The sequence below is a fragment of the Dipteris shenzhenensis genome, chromosome 12 (genome assembly GCF_047967505.1).
Source record: "Dipteris shenzhenensis isolate YYH24624 ecotype China chromosome 12, Dip_SZ_1.0, whole genome shotgun sequence".
Lineage (NCBI taxonomy): Eukaryota > Viridiplantae > Streptophyta > Polypodiopsida > Gleicheniales > Dipteridaceae > Dipteris > Dipteris shenzhenensis.
In genome coordinates, this window is record NC_141607.1 from 9,987,957 (window position 1) to 10,013,115 (window position 25,159).

Consider the following 25,159-nt stretch of genomic DNA (forward strand, 5'->3'; position numbering starts at 1 on the left):
TGGCATAGTCACGGTGCTCACACTCACTCGGTGGCTCTTTAATGATAACCTAGTTTATAGGTGAGATCCATGGTGCTGGGGGTTGTGGTCTTAGGATAGGCAGTGGCAAAGGCATGTTTTGAGCCCTAAGTGGCCCTTGGTTGGCCAAGGCTCCCTCTATAGCTATTTGGCCCTAATTATATTGATTTGGGGATTTTGTTTACATCACATTTATTCACAATCACGTAGAAGGCATTCATGATGGTGGAATGTTGCAATGATTGCCTTTGCTGGTACATGGGCGGGGGCATAGTTTTTGGGTATCGACATTGAGAAGTCTCACAGTTTTCCCATCTAGCACAATGAGCACGGTAAAGCGCCAGCCTAGCCTGCAGGTGAGGGCACTCATTTGTAGGGTGGTTACCCATGCATATTCCAGACCACATATTGTCTCATCTTGGAAACAAGTGTGGATTGCTAGGACCTCCTATGCTTGGCCAACCCAGGCCCTTGAGTGGTTGAGCCACTCAGTTTAGTAAATTTGTGGCTACTTCCTCTATGTTCACACCTTTAGCCAGCAGAGTTGCCTCCTTAGCCTCTCTTGTGCTAATTGTCCTGCCCGTATGTGACACTTTGGATGGAGTCACAGGTGACTTTTTTGGTTGCACCTTATCCTTCATATTGTCATCCAAGAGCACAACAATCTTGCTATACAACTCGAACAATGTGGGATTTAGGGTGAATAAATGGTCATACAATTTGGCATCCCTTAACCCAATGAGGAAGCGTGTTAGTAAGCGCTCATCGCTCATTCTTTCATGAGGCTCATAGTGGAAATTTAGATGTTTAATCCTTGCAATATATTCTCATAAGATTTTGTGTTCCTTCTTCTTGACCTCATACAACTAGTTAATTGGACTCCACTTTGGGCTGGTGGGAGCGAATCCCACTATAAAGGCCTTCTTTAATGCCTCCAGTTGATTTGGCCTATAAAGACATTTTGGGCTCCTGACCAAGTTAGATACAGATTGGGATGGGGTGCCATACGATTTGGTAAGATGTCCTCCCCAAAGTCCATTCCTTTGGGACTAGGATGGATTTCACAAAAGGACAGGCACACACGTTTAAGCCTATGCGCGGCCACACCACATAGTTTAGACCATGAGGAAAGCAACTGAATGATTCACTATCTAGCTGCAATAGTTCATCGTAGAGGCACAACAACTAGAAGCCTCTGGATGCACCGTTGGCCACCCCTAAACCCATTGGCTACTTCCCATTTGTGTCCTAGTACAGTCAAGATCGCTAGAACATTTAGGTGTTGTAGGGACACCTTGTTAGTACTAGTTGTACTGATTTTCATATCTGGACAATGCTAGCCGTGCACCCAATCGAGCACCACTCATCCCACCAATCAAGTTTAAGTATAGTTGTGGTCTTTTGTCAACAATGTAGTGAATACTAGCCTTTCCGAAGATTCTTGCTAGAGCGGTGTGTAAACCCTCTGCCCATTGAAGACTACCAACTCATGGGTGCCCATCGGGTAGGATTGGGCAATCCTAAAGGTGATAGGAAGCAAGCTGTTCTTGGTGATTAGGGGTAATTTAAATGAGTCTATCTTGGAAGTATGGCAGATGGTTCGGGCATTGATTACCAAGTGCATTTGGACATACTGTAATAAGTTGGTGTTTTAGGGGGTGCATGGTTCTCTCTCTCTCTTATGAGGTTATTGAGGTTTTGAACACAACTTTGAGTTACTTTGGTAGGAAAAATTGTTGACGCTTGCCCAGTTCTGGAGGCTCTTCTCTATTTTTTGGTTGTAATCCTCTTTTGCTCGTAATAGTTTCCAAGGGAAACAAATAATTCTAAGGTATGGCACATAGTATAGGTGGAACGAGCTTTGCATATTGGAGTGATCCTTGAGGCTGTTTCCATGCCATCATGGTGGCCTTACACACCGGTGTGGTTCCCACACTAGTCTGTGAGGTGCATCTCCAGTTGTGCCGAGTGGATGTCCCGCCGAGAGTCAAAGAGGTGCACATCAGAAAACATCCCAATGTATTGGGCATGCCCTTTGAGCAAGCAAACCCACCAATGGCCCAAGGAGTCGACTGGGGGCTGGGTGCGGCACCAGTCCTCGCATCCTGCCACCACACACTATCAAAGGTTGGCGTGTGAGAATCGCTCAATGTGCCGCCAGCGCTAGAGCAGTGCACACATATGCAGGGCGTGGAAACAGCCTCCTTGTGAGGTAAATCCCAAGAGGAATTGCCAAATCTCGTGGATCTGACACGTCATTGTCATTTTCTGGAAATGATTCCGTATTATTGCTCGGGGCGGATTTACCGGGACGCTTTTTTGACGAGATATGCAGCTTAGCAGTGTCGTTTGTTATCGCCATTTCTTCAGGCAGGCGAATGTAGAATGATCATCGGACCATATGTCGATCTTATCTGATCTGAATGTGAGTACTTCTCGCTGGCTTGCCGTGATTCCGCGCATTAGCTGCTTCGTTGATTTTTAGAACTTTTGCGTGCAGCAGAGGCTAGCTTTGGAAGAGCCTCTGAAAATATGAGCAATCAACTTTCTTGCCATTCGCACATCATCGCTAGTGACGACGCGTGAATCAGTCTGATAGGGCTTCGTGACCTGTACTTGGAGTGATCATTTACAATCGTAGAAATGTTGACGTGAGCTGCCGAGACAAAGCTGAAAGGCAATCAGAAGCTTTTTGGATTAGACATGCTGGCAATGAGCAGGGCCCGATTTTCCTGTTTATGTGCTACAGGTTTGTAGGGTAGCTTGGAACAGGTGGGAATCAGGGTTTTAGCTTTGGCAGGCTGTCAAAGAAGTACGCCATTGAATCTTCTAAGAAGACACGAAAATGGACGGTTCCAGCAATCCGAGAGGAGGAAGCGGCATACATGGGGGTACGGAGTCCTTTTTACCTGATTATAGGTTAGGGAAGACACTTGGAATTGGTTCTTTTGGGAAAGTAAAGTTAGCAGAGCATGTAATCACTGGCTACAAAGTTGCGATCAAGATATTGAACAGGCGGAAGATCAGTAGGACAATGGACATGGAGGAAAAAGGTAACGCTATTGTCTCTTTCAAAGCAATTGTAATTACACTGTCCTCTTTTAATACGCTCACAGACATGCATGTGTCTTTACGTTCATCAATTACAGGCCGCACGCGCAAAATGACGAACTTTTATTCAATTACATGTTTGAGTAGGCAAAAGAAAAAGGCGGTGATTGTGTGTCATTTTTCCCACTTAAAAAGTGTAAGTAGGAAGGGAACTGACTTGAGTGCAGAATTATTGAAGCTGAGCCATACTGGAAACCATTTTAGAAATAGGTTTTGCCACAACCTGAAGGAATGATTGTACACTCACTTGCAAGATTTGCCTGAAGTGGAGAACACTTTGTCATGCATTAGTTGCCCTCAAGTCCGTAGTAGGAAAGGAGTGTTTCTTTGATCAGGGATCTAGAAAAGAATGCTGAAACCTTGTGTTGTGCCCTAGTTGATTGTACTATGCCTTTTTAAGGGAGGAGCAAATGCTGTCTACAGGTATCTGGTACCTTCTATAAAGGTTCGGTGTAAAGTTATATTGTATTCAAGGAGAGAAACATTTTCAATTCATCCAGGCAGTAGAAACCCTCGTCAGATGCTTGGCTCTATGCCATAGCCTCCTATACCACGTACTGTTGTGGCTTTTCAAGAAGACGATGATCTCCATAAAGGCATAGAAAGGCTGGTTCTGAAGGTTGTGAAAATGTCTTATCAGCGAAGCCATATGCCCAAACTTCTTGCATTCAAAGCAAACACCTGCAAAGAGATCCCATTTCAGTTTATAGAAGGCATTGCCCATCGAAACATTATTCACTGTAGCCGCATAAGAGTCTGGGGTTGAATTATCTGTGTCCCACAAAATACCAAATCTGTTTGAATTGCCTTTAGGTTGTGGTGGACAAACCACTTTGCCAAGAGATGCTACAATTTTTGGCAAAAGAGAAGCCAGACATTGAGGGAAGTCCACCACTTCCACCCACAACTGGCATCTGTGTCGGGTCAACCCCTAATAATCTTTGGTGGAAGACCAGGGCAACACATGAACCATCTGCTGTCCATAGAAAAGAGGAGAGTGCTCCAATAAAATTTGCCTGTGCTCTTCATCTGTCATGATCACTTCAAAAAAGCCTCTTGCTGCATAGTGAACTTTTTTGACATAGCAACCACCCAGGGTTCTAGTCAACCAATTACCAACATCTACAGCAGCAGCAGGCATACGTCCTGGAAAAAAGATAGTGATGGCATGCTTGGCATATTCTTTGACTGGATAAAAAATATCATCCACTTCCACCATTCTGTCATAATTTCCAGTTCATAATTCATGTACTTGAATAATATTGGAGTTAATATGCGATTCCTTCATCTTTGCTTGTGTGGGATCTGCTGCAGCAAGTAGGTCTTTATTTGTGAAATGGTATCAGAGCCAACGGAGGCCCTCTCGTGATCTTGCCAATGTTGAAGGAAGGAGCCTCTGGTGGGAAGGAAGAGATCCCATTTTCAGCATGGTGATGACCTGCTCTGGCAAGATGACCATGAGTCCTGGAGAATGGTCGGGCCTTGGCATGGCGGAACAAGCGGCTTCAATGCAGGAGGAAGCCTTGCCATACCTCCACCACCGGCAGCTCTACTGGAGGCACATGTATCCCTTGTTAACATGGTTGCTATGATGTAGGCCATGATGCAGATGTAGGCTCAGGAGTCAAAGAATCTCGTGGCTTACATTTTATGACTCCAGGTGTTAAGGATACCCGTGAGGAGGCCAGAGAAGATAGTCTCCAAGCTGCCCAAGAAGCGAATGAAGCAGCTTAGGAGGAATGTTTCTGGCCAAGGAAGCCATAGAAGCTGCCTAGGATGCTAGAGAAGAGCGTCTTCAAGTTGTGCAAGAATCAAAGAAGGAACAAGACCGGGAGGCTCGAGAAGCAAAGGAGGTATAGGATCGAGCATTGATATTGTCATTGTTACAGGCCAAAATAGCAGAGTTTAACCGACTAGCTCCACCTCTAGTCAGGCGTTCTTGTCCAGGGGAGCCAAACTTCGCTAGTTATGACAGAGAGATGGAGCCACTAGTTCTTGTCTTGGCTCGACCATAGGATCGAGCATTGATATTGTCATTGTTACAGGCCAAAATAGCAGAGTTTAACCGACTAGCTCCACCTCTAGTCAGGCGTTCTTGTCCAGGGGAGCCAAACTTCGCTAGTTATGACAGAGAGATGGAGCCACTAGTTCTTGTCTTGGCTCGACCAATTCGAGAGTTATTTTTTCGTTGCGTAGACCGAGGACAGTGAGAAGTGCACCTTAGCTTCCAGGTACTTGAAACGTGAAGCTGTCACTTGGTGGCACAAGTGGTGCACAAAGCACTATAATGCAGTATTAGAGATAGCTCACTATGCTTGGGTGGAGTTCATCAAGGACATCTGAGGCTGATTCTTGCCACCCCAATATATGGACCGTCTTCATGCCCAGTTCTTTGAGCTGGTACAAGGGGCCACGAACTCGGTCAACCACTACGTGAATCGCTTCATACAAGTGGCCATTCAGTTTTAGGTTTCGTACAAGGACCAGATCAGTAAGTTTCGTCATGGTCTCCGGTCTTATATTCAGTGCTATGTTTGTAGCTTCAGGCCAATGATGTACGGCAATATTCATGAGCTCACTCAGAACTTTGAGGGTCATGAGCAAGGGCCCTCTCAATAGGAAGTATCGGGAGACCTCAGGGCAAGTGTGTGCCAAGACGACCAAGATTCAAGACAGCAAGCCTGCAACTGACAGTCACTATAGGGGTTTTCTCAACGCGAAGAAGAAGCAGAGGCACGACAAGGAGCGTCTCTATTATCACTGCCATGTGCACAGTCACGATAAGCGGCATTGCTCTCATTTACGTCCTCCAGATAGTGCAGCTATTACAGCTTCCCTTCCATCAAGTACTGCCACAACCTCAAGAGCCGTCTCAGCAGTCTTGCAGGTGGCGGAAACTCAGCATAAGAAGTGATTCTCCAAGAGAAGCCATTTGAGAGGTTCTCGTGTGTTACGGACAGGTAACAGGTAGAATGGTCACTGTCCTTTTTCATGGTGGCAGTTTTAAGGATTTGCTAGCCATCAAGCTCCATCTTCCCATAATACAGTCAACAATGGTGCTCCAACTTCACATTGCATTTTGGAGTGCCTAGCCACCAGTTTGTACGAGTGCGATAGCCCAGGAAGTCGAGCTCCATATTATTGATATGGTAGAGAAGTGAACCTTTATTGCCACCCAGTTAGGCACAACAGACATTATCTTAGGTGCACGATGGTTAACTGAGCACTGAGCATTAGTCAGTTGGCAGCACCGCTCCATTTCAGTACATGATACAGATGGGAGGTCCCGGGTGCTTTGGAAGGTGCCCAAACTGACTTATGAGCAGTTAGTAACTGTCTCTCAATGACTAGGCACCAGCCACAGGTACAGGTACTCTTGGACAGGGTCTTCAGCTTGTCCTTGTGCCCAATTTCAGAAGAAGGGGATGTCATGGGCATCTGCAGTCCATGGCATGGGGCTGTTAGAAATCGACCAACAGAGGGTACGCACAGCGGAAGACTGATAGAATAGCCCAGGAGCTCACACAGTGTGGTCTGGGGTGTGGAATCACAAACTTCTTAAACTTATGTGCATAGCATAGGTGTGCAGACTCATCAATAGACAATGAACCAGCCAGATATAGAAGATACCAAAATAAAATATTTCCGTCCAAAGCTATGGACACAATACAAAAGAGAGAGATCCAGAGTCCCATCAATGGTGTGGTCCTCTGATCTTACCACAAGGTACTTCTCCTATCTGCCGGCTATCTCTAGACTCGAGCCCGCGTGCTCCACCTCGAGCTTCTGTAGACTTTCTGTCCAGATCCAAACACCTTGCTGCCCTAGAAGACAGCCAAGGTCCAGCCCTAGCTGAACTCTATCTGCAGCAACTCCTAGTCTCCTCTGCCTCCTGGATGTAGGCCTGAGGGTGTGAGTATAGCTGCTCCTGCTGCTCCTCTGATGGCTGATCTGTTGGATGAATTGTGAGGCCCAGGGCCTCTCCTTTTATAGGCCCCAAGGGCCCTCAAAATAGCCAACTGGCAGACCCCTTCCTGGCCAACTTTCTCTGCCCTAAAAAACTGACCTGGTTGGCTGCCCCTACCAGCCCAACCAGGGCCCTATATAAGGGTCTTTCCAAGCCCTTTTGCAGCCTTTGTTCCAGGACATAAAGCCCTCCATTTATTGCAGGATTCAGCCCCCCTGGCCGGCCCTTCTTCAGGCCTGATTTGCTGGCTCCAACCAGTCCTACCAGCCTCAGCCAATGACCGACCCAGGTGCTGCTGCTCCCTTCCATGGTTGCGCCACCTGTAGGCTCTGTTGCAGGCTTCCAAATGCACACAGATGCCCTCCACATAGTTGCCTTTATCTGTGCAATCCCCCGCCATGTCTGCTGCTCCTGACTGACCTCCTGCCAGGTTAGATCCAGGACTTGCTGTCCCCGCCATCTGCTCCTTCCACAGGTTCCGTCCATTGCAGCCATGCTGTCTCTTTGATGTGAGGTGCTGCCCATGTGGCGGCCCTTTCTCTTTCTTTTCTCTTGGGCACATCCTGCCCTAGGTCTCCCTCCCCCACGCTCTCCTCATATGGGGGCTTACAGATGGGAGGTGACCTTTCCAACAGGGGCTGCCTGGCCCACAGATAAGTACAGCAGCACAACGTAGGGGACAGGCCAGCTGCAGCTACTCTAGGCCGAATATAGGACCCAGAATAGGTCAGGCACATACAATAGGGATCTGCAGCAGTCTTTTATAGGCTTAGATCCAGTCTGTAACTCACAGACCAGACTGTGAAAATGGCAGTTACAGAGCAGTCTGTGGAAATGGTAGTTACAAACCAGTCTTGGAATGGAGTTACAAATCAGTCTGAGATGGCTGTTACAAGATCTTTCAGGGTATAAAAGGAGGCCTTTCCCCTCATTCAGCTCCATCAGTAGCTCAGTTCCAGGACCAGCTCTAGCAGCAGCACCTCCTGCAGTATTCAGGGAGGAGCAGCAGATCTAGCAGCGGCTTCATCAGCTCCAGCAGACCTAAGTTCTTCAGCAGCAGATGTAGTCCCCATAGCTTCTCCATGGACCGTCCTCGCATAGGGTCAGTTCTCCCCTAGGCCATATAGCGTAGTGTCATTGTGTACAGTTTCATAGCCTCAGTCATGGACAGTTCCATAGCCTCAGCATGGCCCTTGAACGGGCACTCAGATGCATGCCCTCTTCAAAGAGGGTACAAACAATTGCACAGAGGGGTATTATTCATGATTGCCATGCCCAAACATAAGGAATAAAGCCAGTATTTAGCATAACCATGATGTGATGTCGTCCAAGAAATGTCCACAGTTCTCTCTTCTCTCTCCAGTCAGCATTCCACACAGTAGTTAGGACAGGCAGAGCTAGTGAGAGAGTATCCTAGGCACCTTGTTATTGACACTCTTAGCTTCAACCTGGAAATTCATCCCTACTTCTTTTCTGAAATGAAAGGTATTCAAATGATTTGTTTGGCCTTCACTATTGCTGTCAGATAAATGTGCTCTGGGTTGTTCCTTGATTGATTGCTTGTTAGTCATGTACCTTGCAAGTTTTTTCTGTTTGGTGTTTTATGTTTCTGAGCGAAAAATTGTTTAAGGAGGTTAAATCGACCTTTGGATTTGAAACGTTAGCTTTTCCCAATTAACATTATTCTTGGCATTAGCTTTCAACCTTTAAAGTGCCTTTTTAACTTTTTATGTTTTAAATAAGAGAGAGAGAGAGAGAGAGAGAGAGAGAGATTCTAGTTTTTTGGAAGTTTTTGTTTCTTGACTTGCTTGTTTATTTTTGCTTAAGTCACCTGCTTCGTTTCTTCTTTATTTCTTGTTTTCATTCTCTTTTGTTTATTTGACGTATTTTAGCAAGCACTGGGTTTGCCCAAGAGACTCCGCGGGTCTTTAGAAACCCAGTATAGCTGCTTATGCTTGGGCACTGATGACGACATAAGTGTTGCTTTGCTTGCTAAGTATGTCTTCCTTTTGCTTTTCATAAAAGTTTTTGTTTACCTCTTTTTTCTTCTCTTTCATTTTCTCTTTTATTTTCTTTGTAGATTTTTGATCTTTAGAACAAAAAAAAAAATAAAATAAAATCTAAATTTGTATGATTGGACTTATTCTAGTCTTACAAAGGTATATATACTTTTGAGAAATCAAATTATCGAGCTTAGAAATGACATGCAAAGGAGGATCACTTATATAGCTCCTTGAATGAGATTAGGGCTGAGTTGCTTGTACACTCGGGTCTCCAATGAGGCTAAGTGCTCTATTACCTCTTCTATCTACTTTTTGAGAGGTTGACTCCCTTATAAGAGGGTCTCAAGCTACTAGTAGAGACTCAAAGTCTATTCATTTGTCTTGTGCTGGGGAGGCCACTATTTGGGCAAAGACTAAATCTTCCCTCTAGCCATTGTTTTTCTGATAAAAATGCAGGTTTGTATGAGATTTTCATGACTCTCTCAATGTTTCCATGAAGTAAAAACTCCCTCCTCTCTACTGTGTATAGTCACATCACGACCCTCTCTACTATTGTGTATAGTCACATCACGACCAACATTTCTACTACTCACTGCGTGCAGACTTGGTGGTTTGTTTTGTGATCGTTCATTGTGTGTGTCATGTGTTAGATCCTTAGATTGACTTCAGATGAGTCATATTTGGCTCCTTTGAATTATTTCCATGAAGTAAAAAAACCATCCTCTCCATTTTGTATAGACACATCACAACCAACATTTTTGTCACTCACTACGAGCAGACTTAATGTGTTGTGATCATGATGTTGTGTGTGTCACGTGCTTGATCCTTGGATTGACTTCGAGTAAGACATACTTGGCTCCTTGGAATTGTTTCCATGAAGTTAAAAAACCCCCCTCCTCTCTCCTCTCTCCTCTCTCTCTCTTGCATGCATGCACCCACACATGCATGTATGTACGTGCTTGCAAACAAATACATACGTACTTGCTTTTATGTACATGTATGCAAGTGCACACAAAGATTTATTATTTTGATGAGGACTACTTCAATTTTGCCTCTTCACTAAATAAACAACATTGTGGCATTGTATGGAGTGTGACATGTTACAATAAAGAGGATTATAATGCTACTCGTAGTTATGAATGGAATTATTTATGTAAAGTATCATCTCTTAAGATGCATACATCTTTGGAATAAAAAATAGTGAACCTTATTTTGTAGCTTATGCCATGCTTTTAGAATCATTCATTCTATTGCAATAGTTCATAATGCTTAGAGAAACTAAATCATAAAAATTATTGCAGCTAACATTCCAAATTGAATATAGGAATTCCTATTAAAATCAATGCATTCATTCAAATCTGTACATCAAGGCATAGTGTGGCACCTCTTTGCTTGTTCAGTTTATTTCGGTGTTAGCCTTAGTAAGGGGTATGAGACACAGAGTGTGAGGTTCTTCATTTAGGAACTTGCTGACAGTCATGTTTGACTTGCTTTTGTTTACATGGCAGTACTTGCAATCTCGGCTTTACTTAACTCAATAGATTTCTTCAAATCTTCAAGCTAACTTTGGCACTAATCTGTTTGCGTGTTTTTAAGTTCCTTGTTTAGCAGAAATAGAAAAGGGTAGTAAATGAATATTGTGACCTCCATCATAGTGTAACTGGCTGACAGTTGTCTGATTTGCTTTTGTTTCTGTGACAGTAAGACGAGAGATAAAAATTCTGAGGCTATTCATGCACCCACACATAATCCGCCTCTATGAAGTCATAGAAACTGATACAGATATCTATCTTCTCATGGAGTATGTGAATTCTGGAGAGCTCTTTGATCATATAGTTGAAAAAGGCCGTTTGAATGAGGATGAAGCGCGCCGTTTCTTTCAGCAGGTATCAAAGCATACTATTCTTCTGAACTTTTCTACTTAATGACTATTTCTTCCTTACAAACTCCAGTTTTTTGGAAATCATTATTGTGATATACCACTTTCTTTCCTTGGCCTGAGAGCACTTTTAATGTTGTCTAAATTTGAAGATGCATGTATTTCTGTTGAAGCAGAATGCACAAAAGAACTGAAAAGTAAATGATTCATTTATCGCCATCAAGTGAATAGATCCCCCATTCAAGAGAATACAAGTAAAAGGTCATGTAATGTTTCACCTCATGCTTTAAGAGAGACATCATCTTCGGGTAAACTCTCCATGGCATAAACCTCGGGACACTTATTCCATGGAAGGTGAATAAAAGAATGCAAGTAAAATATGAGGCAATCTTTGATGGAGACCAGATAATAAATAAGTTGAAAATTTCCATTATAACCGACAAGGTGGTGGATTGATCCATTCCAAGCTTTTGTTCAACTGCTGGAAGGAGATTCTGGAAGAAGGATTTATAGTTAGGAATTATGTCTTCTAGGAGTTGAGTTTCTAAAGGCCCATTCCGGGTGCCTTGAAAATAGTGAATTATCTACATGCATGAGTCAGGAAACAGGGAGTGTTCACTGCTTGTGTGTTCAAATGGAACCTAGTGGCACTCTGGATGTGTGGTTAGGTGGTGGGGGCTTGAGGATCCCCCATACGTGGCATCACCCCAATCTCCTGCCTGACCACGTCAGCAATCCGCTGCTCTGACAAGCCAGGCCAGCAGACCAAGCGGGTCTACCAGATCTGTCCCTACCAGCCAATTGAGAAGACATGTGATTTGCCAGGCAGTAGCTAGCAGTGTGGTCAGCAGTAGGGGTGAATTTTTGATAGGCACAGTTTTATTGCAGCTCCTTGATGTTTTTGCTTTGTTCTTGAATTCTATTGTGGTCTATAGCACTGTGAAGTGTTACCCAGTAGAGTTGTGGCGGCAGGTTCGGTGCTTCGACAAGTACAGGTCTAGTCCAGCCCCTTGATGCTTTTTCTTTTTTCTTTTTGGAAGTGTAGGCTGAGCCAAAGCACCTTGGGGTGTTAATGGGTGAATTCTTTGTGAAATGCTGTGTACATACATTCACACGATTTTTCGTGCCACGCTTGAATATGAGTGGGCATGATTTGGTAAGATGTCTGTTTTTCCTTGGAAATAGTGCTTGAAGTTCTTCCATGCTTCACCATTGCTGAACCGCAGAATAAGGGTGATAAAAATGTGCCAACAGATCGGAAATAAATGTTTTTCATCTTCTCCCTTTCAACTCTAAAGGGGACGCATTAAAGAAAAATTTACGTTATTCATGTCTGCAAAAGACCACAAGGGTCTATGAGACCAAAAACTGTGTACAACGTATGCACATCTCCATAACAGAGACTGCCTCAATGGCATCTCAAAATAAGTACCAAAAGGACACGCCATATCATAATCTATGCAAGCGTGCGTCCACATCTGTGCGTGCGTGCGTATGTGTGTGCATGTGGGGGGGGGGAGAGAGAGAGAGAGAGAGAGAGAGAGAGAGAGAGAGAGAGAGAGAGAGATGAATGCAATCAAATCCTGGAAAGCTTCTTGGGAGGCCCGATAGGATGGATAGCCGGATGGACCACCAGAACAAATTTAAATCACCACCTTCTGCAGCCTCAAACAGCTGCTCAACTTGACTGAGATGATTGCATGCACACAATCTTATACAAAAAGAAACCTATCCCATGAACTAACTTCCCTAGTTCTATGTATTTAAATCGGGCCCCAAAAGAAAGGAAGAGGTGTAGGGTAACCTCCCTGTCATTAATCATGTAAGATTAAGCTTTGATGCCAAGAGACTAAGGCACTCGTGCATACAAGGTGTTAGCTGAACAAAAAAATCAAAGTTGGTGAAGCCTCACTGATACAGAACTGAAAAGGGGTTACAGAAGAGCACACATTAGGATCCTTTTGTAAGTTCGAATTCTCTTGGCTACTTTGGGAATGGAACCCATGGGAATCAGAAGGATTGGGCTTAGAACTGACAGGTTGTGTCACAAAATTATGACGTACCTTCCAACTAGTCAACCAAGATTATAAAGCAATCAATTTTGGTGGCTTATATTCGTTTTTTCTTGCCTTTGATAATGTTTGATAAAAAACACATTCCTTCTTTCATGTCCACTATTATGGAGACTCTCTAGTGCTCAAAGCATGGCAATAAGAATATTAGATTACCCTCTGTGCGGCATCTATGTTCCCCAAAGATGCATGGTGGCTTGAACATATTGAATATTCATATCCATATTTAAGGGGAAAATGATGCTGCAATTTTTACAGTGTGATCAGCCTTGGGCTGCTATGATGTCTCATTTACTTTTGCAGTTGACTTTGCCGGAACCTGGGCACTCATATTTTGTTTCGTCTAAAGGCATCATTGTTGTTAGTGACGTACTTCATGATGATATTTTCTATGCTGGGGAGCACTCTTTCTCAGGGGTAGTCCTTCTGATCAAACATGAGTTTCAACCAGTATTTGGTCTACTTGCTGCAAGCAAGAAAAGAGAGATGTGAACAGACTGAGCATCTGTCTGCAATCTTGACAACACTGCTGCCCCCCTTCCCAACGACGCCCACCGCCCTATGCACATGCTAACCCTTCTTTTCTCTCTCCAACATATTCCCATTGTCTTAAGATCATTCTTTCATAGGTGTTCTGCACAAGTCCAGAGCTTACCTGGGGAAACATTGAGATCCACCTTTGAATGCTTTTGAGTGGTTTAGGAATGGAATCTACTGTCAACCGCCTGGAAGGAACAGGATCTGCTCGCATTTGTAATTGTGTCACAAATTATATCATGCCTTTCCAAGTAGGTTTACTGAGGTTATTATATTTTTCCTTTTCATTTAAAATCTGCTTAAGATACCTAAGTTTGCATTATTTCTGCCTTTGCACTGCACCTTTGAAAGGATTACACCCTTGCACTACCAGATCCATAGCAGGGCTGCTTGCTGTTTAGTTTTAATGTGACAAAGAAGGAAAAGGGAGAGAGTGGACTGATTGCTATTGAATCTACATGCAACAAGGGAGGGAAAGGGAGAGCAGGCTGAGCATTGGTCTAGACTCTTGACAACCCACATGTTGGCTCCTCTGTCCCTTCCCTTCATTTGACCCGTTTTCCTTTGTCTTTTGGTCCTCCTTGCTTTTTTAAACTTTCCAAATAAAATAAAAATAAAAGCCCCGCAAATCAAACTTAATTTCTATTCCTTCAATCTGAGTTCTGAGGTAATTTTAGTAGCTGTAATAATTGCAGACTTAGAGCAGATTTAACGTTTTGATTCTAAACAGGTTGATGGCCCTTTTGTGTAGATTGTTTCTGGAGTTGAATACTGCCACAGAAATATGGTTGTTCACCGTGACTTGAAACCAGAAAACCTCTTGTTGGACTCCAAATTCAATGTGAAAATTGCTGATTTTGGTCTCAGTAATGTTATGCGTGATGGCCATTTCTTAAAAACCAGTTGTGGAAGCCCTAACTATGCTGCTCCTGAGGTGACTTTTCTTTCTCCTTTGTGCACAATACATTTGTCTATGCCTTTTCTAATTCTTTGTACTTCTCTTCTGGAGATAGTATACCTTGATCTTATTTGGACACCATTGAGGTTCCTTCACGTATGTATCTTGATGCCACGTTTTCCTCTGTTAATGAATATATGCAGGTCATTTCGGGAAAATTATACGCGGGCCCAGAAGTTGATGTGTGGAGTTGTGGGGTTATATTGTATGCTCTTCTCTGTGGTAGTTTACCATTTGATGATGAGAACATTCCCAATCTCTTCAAGAAAATTAAGGTGAAGATAATGTGCGCTTGCGATTTATTTGTTATACCGTTGTTCTGCAGTTCATTGGGAGGGTGATGGTAGAACATCTCGCACATTGTGCTTCTGACATTTATTGGCATTGTGCCTTTATGTAGGGCGGTATATACACGCTCCCAAGCCACTTGTCTGCTGGTGCAAGGGATTTAATCCCACGAATGCTTCTTGTGGATCCTTTGAAGCGGGTTACAATTCCCGAGATTAAACAGCATCCTTGGTTCCAGTTCCGACTTCCCCGTTATCTTGCCGTTCCTCCGCTGGATACAATTCAACAGGCAAAGAGGGTATATATTTTATATATGCTAGCTGGACTGATGCCCTGTGGGCATGCAATGCTGCATTCTATACATCGTTGCTTGCATCGTCTCCATTAAAGAGCGAGTAGTGTAGTTTGAATGCCAGTATGGGCTCCTGACCAGTGACAACGTAACTCTCCACATCAGCACAAGCTTTCAAATGGAAGCATCGAATTGTAGGAAAGTACCACATTTGTTTTGACATAAGTTTGCTGATAGGCTCCAACCTTCTGGATGACTATCACGAGGTTAAAACTGAACTGTGTCTTTTGGTTCAATAGGTTTCAGTCTTTAGGTGACTCATCACGAGGTTAAAACTGAACTCTCCTTTTTGTTTTCTCGGCACTAGAATTCTTGTTGGTGATTGCAAAGATATTGGCTTATCTGCATGTTGTTTTAGATATGCTATGCTATAGACAAGTGTATGTGTTTTCCAGCTAGAAAGGTGAACACTGATTGCCCAATGGCTGGAGAAAGGCCGAGGCCTCCTCCGTCTCCACCTTCTCTGGTGCATCTGGGCAATTCTGACGGCTGGAACAGGAGCTTGATCCACTGCCCCTTGTGCTGCACTTTTACTGGCTCTTTCTATTGCCTCGGGTGCACTTTTGAGGGCTTTGCCAGCAGCCTGCAATGGACTCTTCTGAATGGTTGTGCTCCCAATAGGGCCTCATATAGGATGCCCCGTGGAACGTTGGACTGGGGTTGTGGTTGCCCCCCTGTACAGCCGACCAGTCTGCTGGCTGGCCAGTTCAGTCTGTGGACTGGCTGACCAGTCCTTTGGGGCCTACAAAACCCCACCCTGTTGGCTGCACCATTCCTGCTCATGTCCAGCAGTCCCTTGTGCCTTCCGAAGGGGCCTCAAATAGGCTGCACACCTGCCCTAAATCAGGGCCCATGTGTGGCCCAAAGAGTGGCCAACACCATGTGTGTCTCTTCCAGGACAGATCTTCCCTAAAGGGTGGGTCATAAATAAACGTAAGAAGGAAGTGTGTATGCCGCCCACATGGAAGCCAATGTGCTGCCCATGTGACAGCCTGTTTATCCCTCCCCTTGCCCCCTGTTTTTCTAGAGGTGTCACTCCCCCATGCTCTCCTCATTTAGGGGCTTACAAAAGGGGACTTGACCCTTATTCTTTGACACCCCCTCTCAATGAGCCGTTGTGAGATGCAACCTTCTCTCGAAGAGTGTGCTCCATCTAGTCCCTGAGAAGTGCACTGAGGAACACGTGGAAGGTGTCCTTGATGTCTGGTCCAAACACCCATAGATCAAACTCTAGCATCTGCTATTTGATGGCATGGTCCCTGTCATTTGGAAATCGCTCCACATTATCCACACTCCACTCGAGTCTCCACTCGAGTCATACTTGGTAACTCGTCCATGATGTCGCTCTTCAAGTGGCGAGCATCTGACAAATCCCCATCCAGAAACTCTGACTCTCTTCGGATTATTTTCCCTGCAAGCAATCCTTAGGTTCGGGTCCTGAGTCTCGGGTCCTGAGTCTTCCAAGGTAACATTTGTTTTCTCTTTGTGTTCTCCCATCGCCAGAACTCTTGGGAAGGCTTGTTTGACAACCTACCTTGTCAGCTCCATGTCCGCCAAGAAGTCTGTGTCACCAACTCTGAGCCATCATGTAGAAGGTGTCACATACCTCTATGTTGAAACTACCCCCTCTATCTGTCCGTCGAGTCACTGATGGTACTCTACTGTGGCAGTCAAGTTAGAATCCTAACAGATGCCTCAAGCATGCAAAACTTTAAACACACAGTCTTTGGCCTTAAGAAAACGGGGACTCAAGGCCTTTATGTTTTGATAGGACTCAGCACACACATGCACGAGAATCGTAATTACGTGGAAGGCTTGCAATTTTGTTTACAAAGCATGGAGGCTGAGACTTCACAAAAACTGGACTGGTGGTACATTCACTGGTCTAGGACTCTAGGTCCACGTGTGTGGGGTAAGTTTCACACATTCAGACTTAAAATTGGAGCTTGTGGATGGTGGAAAAAATACCGATATTTGTCTATGCATGTAGATAAATCCATTCTTACAATCACCACCTGAGAACACAAGGCATATAGTGCAGAAGATGTGCTAGAATACTGCATCCACTTTATCTCTATTTAGCAGCGCACCAAGTAGATAGAGTACACTCCTGATAGAGAGAAAGTACACACAGATGTACAGCCAAAATGGAATCATGTATAGATGTCAAATCCGATGTACAAAACCTACCAATCAAACGTACGCTGAGGTAGGGCACCAACCTCAGGCTCTGTTAGCTGAACCTCCAGCTGTAGGCTCCTCCTAGAATACCATGTGCCTCAAACAGAAGGGTGAAGCTCTTCAGGCTGCTTCCTCCTCCAGACTTGTGCTCTCCTTCATGGTGAAGGTATAGTCCAAGGACATGCCCCACATGGATGAGGGACTGCTCCTAACTGAACTGTAAACCCTCAAGCTGACAAACAGGTGGCCCTCCTTCCAAGACTGGCAGACTGTAGTCTGTGGAATTGCCGACCAGGGTAGCCTCTGCTGACTACCCTCCATACAGGTCCTTATGCAGTTCTTACCACTAGATGGCCTTCTTGGCATCATTCAGCCCCACAGCCAGCCCAAAAGATGGGATTACTATCAGCCCTAAGCCAGGGGTGTAGGACAACCACCTCAGGAGGGTTTAGTGGCCCATATTTTTTTCCATACATTTCCATACGGCATACGCATACGGGTATGGAAGTATGGAATAAGTATGCTGGCTGAACCATACGTGGCCCTAAAATTTGTCATAGTTTCAAAACATAAGGTATAGAAAATTTTATTAACAAATTTAAGTTTTACATTCCAAAAATTTCTCTCAAACCATTAAACAGATGATAGAATCTTCAATCTAGACATTTGAAAAGGATGATATTCAAAACATACTCTGCCAAATTTTGGGTCACATATGATATGCCATTTCATACGTATTTTTTCCAGACGTTTGCATACGTTTGGTACATGAACAATACGCAAATGGAAAAAACTATATAGTGGCCTATGTGGCTGCCCTAATAGTAACTCAAGAAGGATGGATTGTCATTGTCGTTGCTGCCCATGTCCCAGCCCCTCTCAATCCCTCTACATGTGTTCATGTGGCATCTGTTGCATACGCCCACATTGTAAAATTTACATCCAACATGCTATAGGTATCAAGCCCCTTCGCACTCCTCAGTTGGGGGTAAGAGGTAGGGCATTCACCCTTATATTCCAACACCCCTTCTAAATGACACATCGTGGTCCGATACCCACTCTATTAAAGAATTGCCCATCAGCTCCCGTACAGAATCTTTCATCAACAGTGGTATCATCCCAGCATCTGTCAAAGCCCCCAAATGAGGAGAGAAAATAGGGGGCAAGGGGAGGATGCACAGACTGCCACATGGGCAGCACATAGGGTGTCATGTGGGCTTCCTTCTTAGGTTTATTAATGGTAACCACCATTTAGGGCAGATCTGTCCTGGAAAGATAGCCATGGTGTTGGTCATTCGTTGGGCTACACATGGTCCCTGATTCAGGCATAGTTACTATCAAACGCGTTTGATTGATTTACCAAACGTTTGGAAACGTTTGAAAAAGGAACGTTTGGAAACTTCAATCAAACTTTGCTTTGCATGCACAAGTTTGAAAAATTTCAAACGTGAAAATGTTTGAAAAACCCCACGTTTAAAAAAGACCCTAAGTCTTAAACTATGAAGATTTCGCCTCTTTTTTCATGCCCATTTTGATACCCATATCCGCATGATGGCATCCATACCTCCTGCGTTGAAAGCAAAAGCTCTACCTCCAAGGTCGTGACATTTGTGCTCTCCTGTCCCTAGGGTTGGATGGTGCAGTCTACTCTAGCTTTTAGATGCTAGCTACTAGCTCCCAGCTACTTAGTAGCTAGTTAGTAGTTCCTAGCCTTGACATTGATGCTTGGGTACACCATCGCTTTCAAGTTTCATATTTTGCAGCTAGCAAGTTCTAACTTCTAAGCTGTTTTTTGAGAAAAAAGGTTTCGTTTTTGACTTTGTAATGTTGTTTTCAATTTATGGGCCTAGGCTCCAAGTTCCAAGATTTGTAGTTCAACTCTTTGAGAGTCAAAACTCAAAATGTGACTGGTTGGGAGGCATTTGATATCATTGCGGATTTGTAGAGGTGCTTCTGGAGGAGACTCTGGAAATCCCACAGGAATAGAAAGATCACTCTTTTCTTTTGGCTTTCTATCCATGGTGGGATTGCAGTGAACCTTTGGAGATCCAGATTCGGAGCCGACCCTACTTGCCCTCGTTGCCTCTTTGCTTTGAAGACGATTTAGCATTGCTTATGGGATTGCAGACATGCGAGGATGATTTGGATGGGGGTAGCCAGGATTTTCAGTCACTTTGTGCACTCCCCATTCTTTATGACATGGGGCTCAATGGCTTGGCTTTCTCTTACTGGGCCTCAAGTCTTTTATGAGAGACATGACTCTTCTCGGGCCATTTCGATTCGACGTCATCAGGTTGAGTCTTGTTCTTTGGATGTGGTACCACACCTTCCTTTTGCAGCAGTACATGCCTCTGTGGATACCTCTTGGGAGATATCGGTGAGCATAGCAGCCTGGCATATCTGGAGAGCCAGATGCACACAGGCATTGGAGGGAACTCAGGCTTATCCCACGCACACATTGGCTAGTATCTGGACAGACACCATATATACTTTGATGGCCGTATGGAGGAGCATGCAGGGAGACTCCCGTGTAGCCTCAGCTAGGAGGGCTTTTTTCTTCAGAGAATGGAAGGATTCTCCTTTATTCTTTGAGACTCTTACAGAGTTGAGGCGGCACTTTCAGCCTCAGCCTTGGTTGTCTTCCACCTCATTTTGAGGGGGTTTATTTATCCTCATGGTTACATGATGTATTCCGCTTTGAGCTTGCTCTTGCGGGTTTTTTCTCTTACTTAATAGAATTCTCTTTCTTGAAAAATAAAATAAAAATGTGACTGGTTTGGCAGTGGTAAGTTTGTAACTGGTTTTTGCTTTAAAATTTTAAATTTAAATGAAATTTCTAGTTTGTAAGCTGTGTATTATTATTTGTAATGACAATATGTCAAAATATGCAGCATAGTAATGACATCTATGTCAAAATATGCAGCATAGCGTTTTTTAAATTGAAATTATGCTATCTAAAAAACCCACGTTTGGAAACTCCACCTCATTTTATCAAACTTATCAAACCTTTGGAAACTCCAGACGTTTGGGACCTCCAAACGTTTGATTGTAACTATGGATTCAGGGCAGGTGTACAGCCTATTTGAGGCCCCATTGGAGGCGTACAAGGGGGTGCTGTTAGGTCTGGACATGGGCAGGAATGGCGCAGCCAACAGGGGATTTTAAAGGCTCCAAAGGGCTGGTCGGCCCAGTCCACAGACTGTCTCAGCCAACCAGCAGACTGGTTGGCTGTAAAGGGGGCCGAACCCTAACCCTAGTCGGCTGTTCCCAAGGGACATCCAGCCCTATTAGGGCCCCCATTGGGAAGGCACACAACCATTCGGAAGAGCCTATTGCAGGCTGCAGGCAAGGCCCTCAACATTGCACCCAAGGTACTACAGAAAGCCAGCAAGGGGCATTGTCCTATCCCAAGCCTCAGAAGTGCATCTGGGCACTAGAGAAGGTGGAGACGGAGGCAGCAGCAGGCTGGCAGAGGCACCAGCAGCAGCATCAGACCTTAGCCATGTGTAGGGCTCATCCAGTGAGCGGAACACAGAGATGCAGAAAGGGAGATAACAGTGACAGAATTTTGGGTTGCTCCCATAGCCACCAAAGACCTCATTCAGAGGCACGCAGCAGATGAAGCAAGCAGCATATTAGGGAAACACTTGTGACCTCAGTTCCAGCACTGGTGGGCAGCACCCCTTTGTCCACCGTGTGTGGTTTGTGAGTGCACCTTTGTACTACATTTTCTGTCCTCTCTTTGGACGTTCTTTTTCAGTTATCAGTTGCTATATCTTGTTGTCTATTCTAGGTCTCACCAAGGTTTACATTAATAAGTATGTGTGGACATCACGAGGACGATCTAGAGTTGTGAGCTGTGACCTTGTGGACAATTCGTTTTATAGCTTGTGTTCTAACATGGTACCAGAAGCTACGACTTGAGCTAGAAGTACGTGTTCATATATAACTCCAACATGGTATCAAAGCTAGTTCACGATTCAGAGATGTAAAAGCCATGAAAGGTGAAAGATGCCCTTGCCCAACTTTGGAGACGATGGCAAGTTGGACGGGAGCAACTACCCGGTCTAGAAGGTGAAGATAAGAAGATGCATGGTGGCTAGGAAGGTTTGGAAAGTCACCATAGACGAAGAATTGAAACCCATAGGATCAAGTGAATCCTATAGGTAAGGTAGTGAAACCAACTGACCCAAATGATGCGGGAAATGGGAGGAGAAGACCCAAATGATGCGGGAAATGGGAGGAGAAGGACATGAAGGTGTTCCCTAATCACTACCATGACCTCAGATGGCGTGATTTTGCACATACTTAATGTGGTGGATACTTTAGAGGAGACTGGACCATACATAAGACTTATACGAGACAAACAACATTGGCCGGATTCTTACGCTCTAGAATCCATTGTTTAAAATAAAGATGGAGGAAGAAGATTTGGTAAGTGGGCATTTGATTAAAAAGGTTGTCAAAGATCAGCTAGCATCTATAAATCAAAAGGTTGGCAAAAATCGAATAGCGTTGTTAGTGTTGAATATGCTTCCCAAGAGCTTCAAGGTTTTGGTAACGACACTAACCACTGCAGAGCGATCCAAGCAACTCAATTTTGAGGAACAAGGAGAAGAACTGTGAACATGTAAAACAAGGCCTCCTTGCATCAAGAAAAGCAAAAGTGAACATGCAAACCTGGACAAGATAAGCCCAAAAGAGAGTCTCGGAGTAGAAGAAACAAAGAAAATGCTTCCACTGTGATAAGCCTGGACACACAGCAAAAGACTACAGATTGAAGAAGGTTGATTAACAACAGGAGGAGAACCAGTCCCGAAGAGAAGAACCAACCTCCAATTTGGCGAATGAGTTGTTCTTCGTTGATACCCCAAGCATCCAAGAGACTCTATTTGCAAACAGTGGGGTGACAACCAGAATGTCAAGCATTTGAGTGCTGGTGCTGTTAGAATTATTGTTATAATTTAGCAGTGACCAATGTAATGTAATAAGTAGGTTAGGGGCACTTTTCCCTCATTTAGAGGTTTTTCCTCCTAACCAGAGTTAGTTCACTAACTACGGTTAGTGAAAAATGAGGTTTTGTCACTTAGACAAAACCTATCTCTCTCTTCAGTTGTAGCATATTCTTCTATTGCAACCATTGCTTTCAGCTCTCCAACTCTCCTACACTCTTGCTCTCCTGCTCTCACACTTTGCTCTCTCTCTCCCTCTACAACTCACATTTGGTATCAGAGCGGGTTGACCCTGCTCCCTGCTTCCTTGCTCGCAATCTCCTTGCTCCAAGCTCAACAGCTCGCTGCCCATCCGTACAAGCATGTCGTCCGTACCAGCTCCTGCACTGTGCAGCTTCCGTCTGTACAGCTGTACAAGCTCACGGAGCTCTCGCTGTCTGTACAGCTGTGTCTGCTCCCGTACATTTCGTACGGTATCCGTACCATCGTCGTCAGCCCGTACAGTTCGTTGTCAGTGGTCTGTACGTTCGTCGTCAGCCCGTACAGTTCGTACTGTCGTGCCAGCCCGAGCTGAACCTGTTCGTACACAAGAGGGTATCCATCCGTACAGCATGACTGTACATTCCGTACAATTTCGTACAGCTCTCTGTCAGATCCGTAGAGAAATATGCTCTGTGCCGTACGCCCGTACACAGGAGGGTACCCATCCGTACAGCAAGGGAGCTATTGGTTGGTAAATTAAATTCGAGGCAGATTTTTGCTTTGTAGGCCATTTTGTGGGCAGATTTGGACACATTTTGTGTATTGGGAATTTTGTCAAATTTGGGGCTTTTGCATTTGTTGGAGAGATTGCAAAAATTTGGGGCTTTTGCAATGACACTGCAATTTTGCAGTGAAATTTGGGACCTTTGCAGGCAGAGAGCAGTTTGTGCAACATTTGGGGCTTTTAGACCATTTGCCCCTTTCTGGTTGCAATTTCAAGCCACAAATTGGGGCTTTTGTGTTGGGAGAGCAATTTTGCAGGTTTCAGTTCACACTACCTTTCTGTGAGTGTTTTGAGGCACTTTTGGCAGGTTTTGGGAGAGATTGGATGCTCTGGCAGATTTCTGACAAAGACATTACAGAGATTTGAGTTGCATTTTTAGCCAGTGTTTGGCTGTATTTTTTGGGAATTGTGTACTCCATTCCCAGCAAGGGAATTCAGATTTGCATTTGCTGTATTTTCTTTCTCAGACATTGCCCAACAAAATCAGAATGATTTCCAGTTCAGTGGTCTCTCACAAGAGGATAAGCTGGATGGTACCAACTACTCCCTCCGGAGTTTTATGGTACGCAATATTCTGATTTCCCGTAATTTGTGGGACTATGTAAATGGGGATGAGATCCGGCCAGCAAATGTGGCACCTAATACCCCTCCCCAGCAAGGAGGAGGCAGAGGTCGTGCACAGGGTACAGCTGCAGCACAAGTTATTGGTGCAGTTATACCTACCACTCCAGAGCAAAAGAGATGGGATTCACGTGATGCTTTAGCTTTGTCGTGTATTTCTCTTTCAGTGAAAAGATTCATCATTCCGCATATCCGGTCGTGTAAGACCTCAAAGGCAGCATGGGATATTTTGGAGAGCATGTATGCAGCTCGGAATGATGCCAGGGTGTCTTTTTTGAAAAGAGAATTGTCTCATACACATATGGAAGAGGGTGACTCCATGTCAGTGCACCTCACAAAGCTACAGGATTTACGAGAGCAATTGCTGAACATTGATGAGATCATTCCTGATTCAGAGATGATTACCACTACTTTGAATTCTCTTCCTGAGCCTTATCTCAGCTTTCATACCTCGCTGAATTTGTCATTGAGGGGGGGTGCAAATCCTCTTAATTTTCACGAGTTGATAGGACTTCTGTTGCAGGAAGAGCAAACCAGGAAAAACATGGCTTCACGAGCAGGTGAACATGCCATGCTTTCAAAATTCAAGCCTAAAGTAAAGGGACAAGCAAAGACATCAGCAAATCAGCCTTCCAGTGGTTTAGGACAGCCTTCTCAAAAGGCTAAGGGTGATGCAGGTAAGCCCAAGAAGAAGGGAATATGTCATTATTGCAAAAAGCCAGGTCACTACATTGGAGAATGCAAGAAAAGGCTCGCAAAAGGAAAGAAAAACAGCTTCGGTATGGCTGTTTCAGATTCAGCTCCTCATGCATCTGACAATGAGCAAGCTACAGCCAACTTTGTGGAGCACGACTATGCCTTCTTGTCTTGCATTTCAGACTCTCAGTTGGCTGCTCCGGATACTACAGCCACTTGTAATGATGACTCTTATGCTTTTCTGACATGCAGTTATGATTCTTCCAAGGATGCATCAGCTTTCAGTGTCAATGAGACAAAATACATGGTATTTTGATAGCGGTGCCTCAAAGCATATCACTTCCAGGAAGTGTCTTTTCACATGTCTGCATCCACCTCCCGTTGGTAAAAAGGTCACATGTGCCAACAACTCCTCCTATTCAGTTTGTGGTACAGGAGAAGTTGAACTTACAGCCATTGATGGCTCAACATTCAAAATTTCTGATGTCTTGTATGTGCCTGGTATCACAAAAAATCTACTTTCAGTGTCCACTCTTAACAGAGCTGGATTTCAGGTCATTTTTGAAGATGACAAGTGTGCAGTCCATGACAGAGAGAATGACTATGCCTTGAGATTGTCTGGCACTTTGTTACGTGGTCTTTTTTAGCTTGACATGTATGAGAAAAGACCAGCACATGGCTCAACATTCAAAATTTCTGATGTCTTGTATGTGCCTGGTATCACAAAAAATCTACTTTCAGTGTCCACTCTTAACAGA

The 25,159-nt window shown here is 44.3% G+C and overlaps 1 protein-coding gene across 4 annotated transcripts in view; it reads left to right on the forward strand.

Annotated features, from left to right (window-relative positions):
- The first annotated feature begins 2,287 nt into the window (after nucleotides 1-2,287).
- LOC147895791 (SNF1-related protein kinase catalytic subunit alpha KIN10-like) overlaps nucleotides 2,288-25,159 on the forward strand; it is a 30,719-nt gene continuing 7,847 nt past the window's right edge. For 2 of the 4 annotated variants that reach the window (XM_087382154.1, XM_087382157.1), the window contains exons 1-6: nucleotides 2,288-2,443; nucleotides 2,768-3,071; nucleotides 10,801-10,985; nucleotides 14,339-14,521; nucleotides 14,689-14,820; nucleotides 14,946-15,131. In XM_087382154.1, coding sequence (XP_087238280.1) covers nucleotides 2,864-3,071; nucleotides 10,801-10,985; nucleotides 14,339-14,521; nucleotides 14,689-14,820; nucleotides 14,946-15,131 — 894 coding nt within the window. In that variant the 5' untranslated portion in view covers nucleotides 2,288-2,443; nucleotides 2,768-2,863. Of the gene's footprint in view, nucleotides 2,444-2,518; nucleotides 3,072-10,800; nucleotides 10,986-14,338; nucleotides 14,522-14,688; nucleotides 14,821-14,945; nucleotides 15,132-25,159 lie in introns of all 4 variants that reach the window. The other 2 variants (XM_087382155.1, XM_087382156.1) reach the window with 2 other exon arrangements.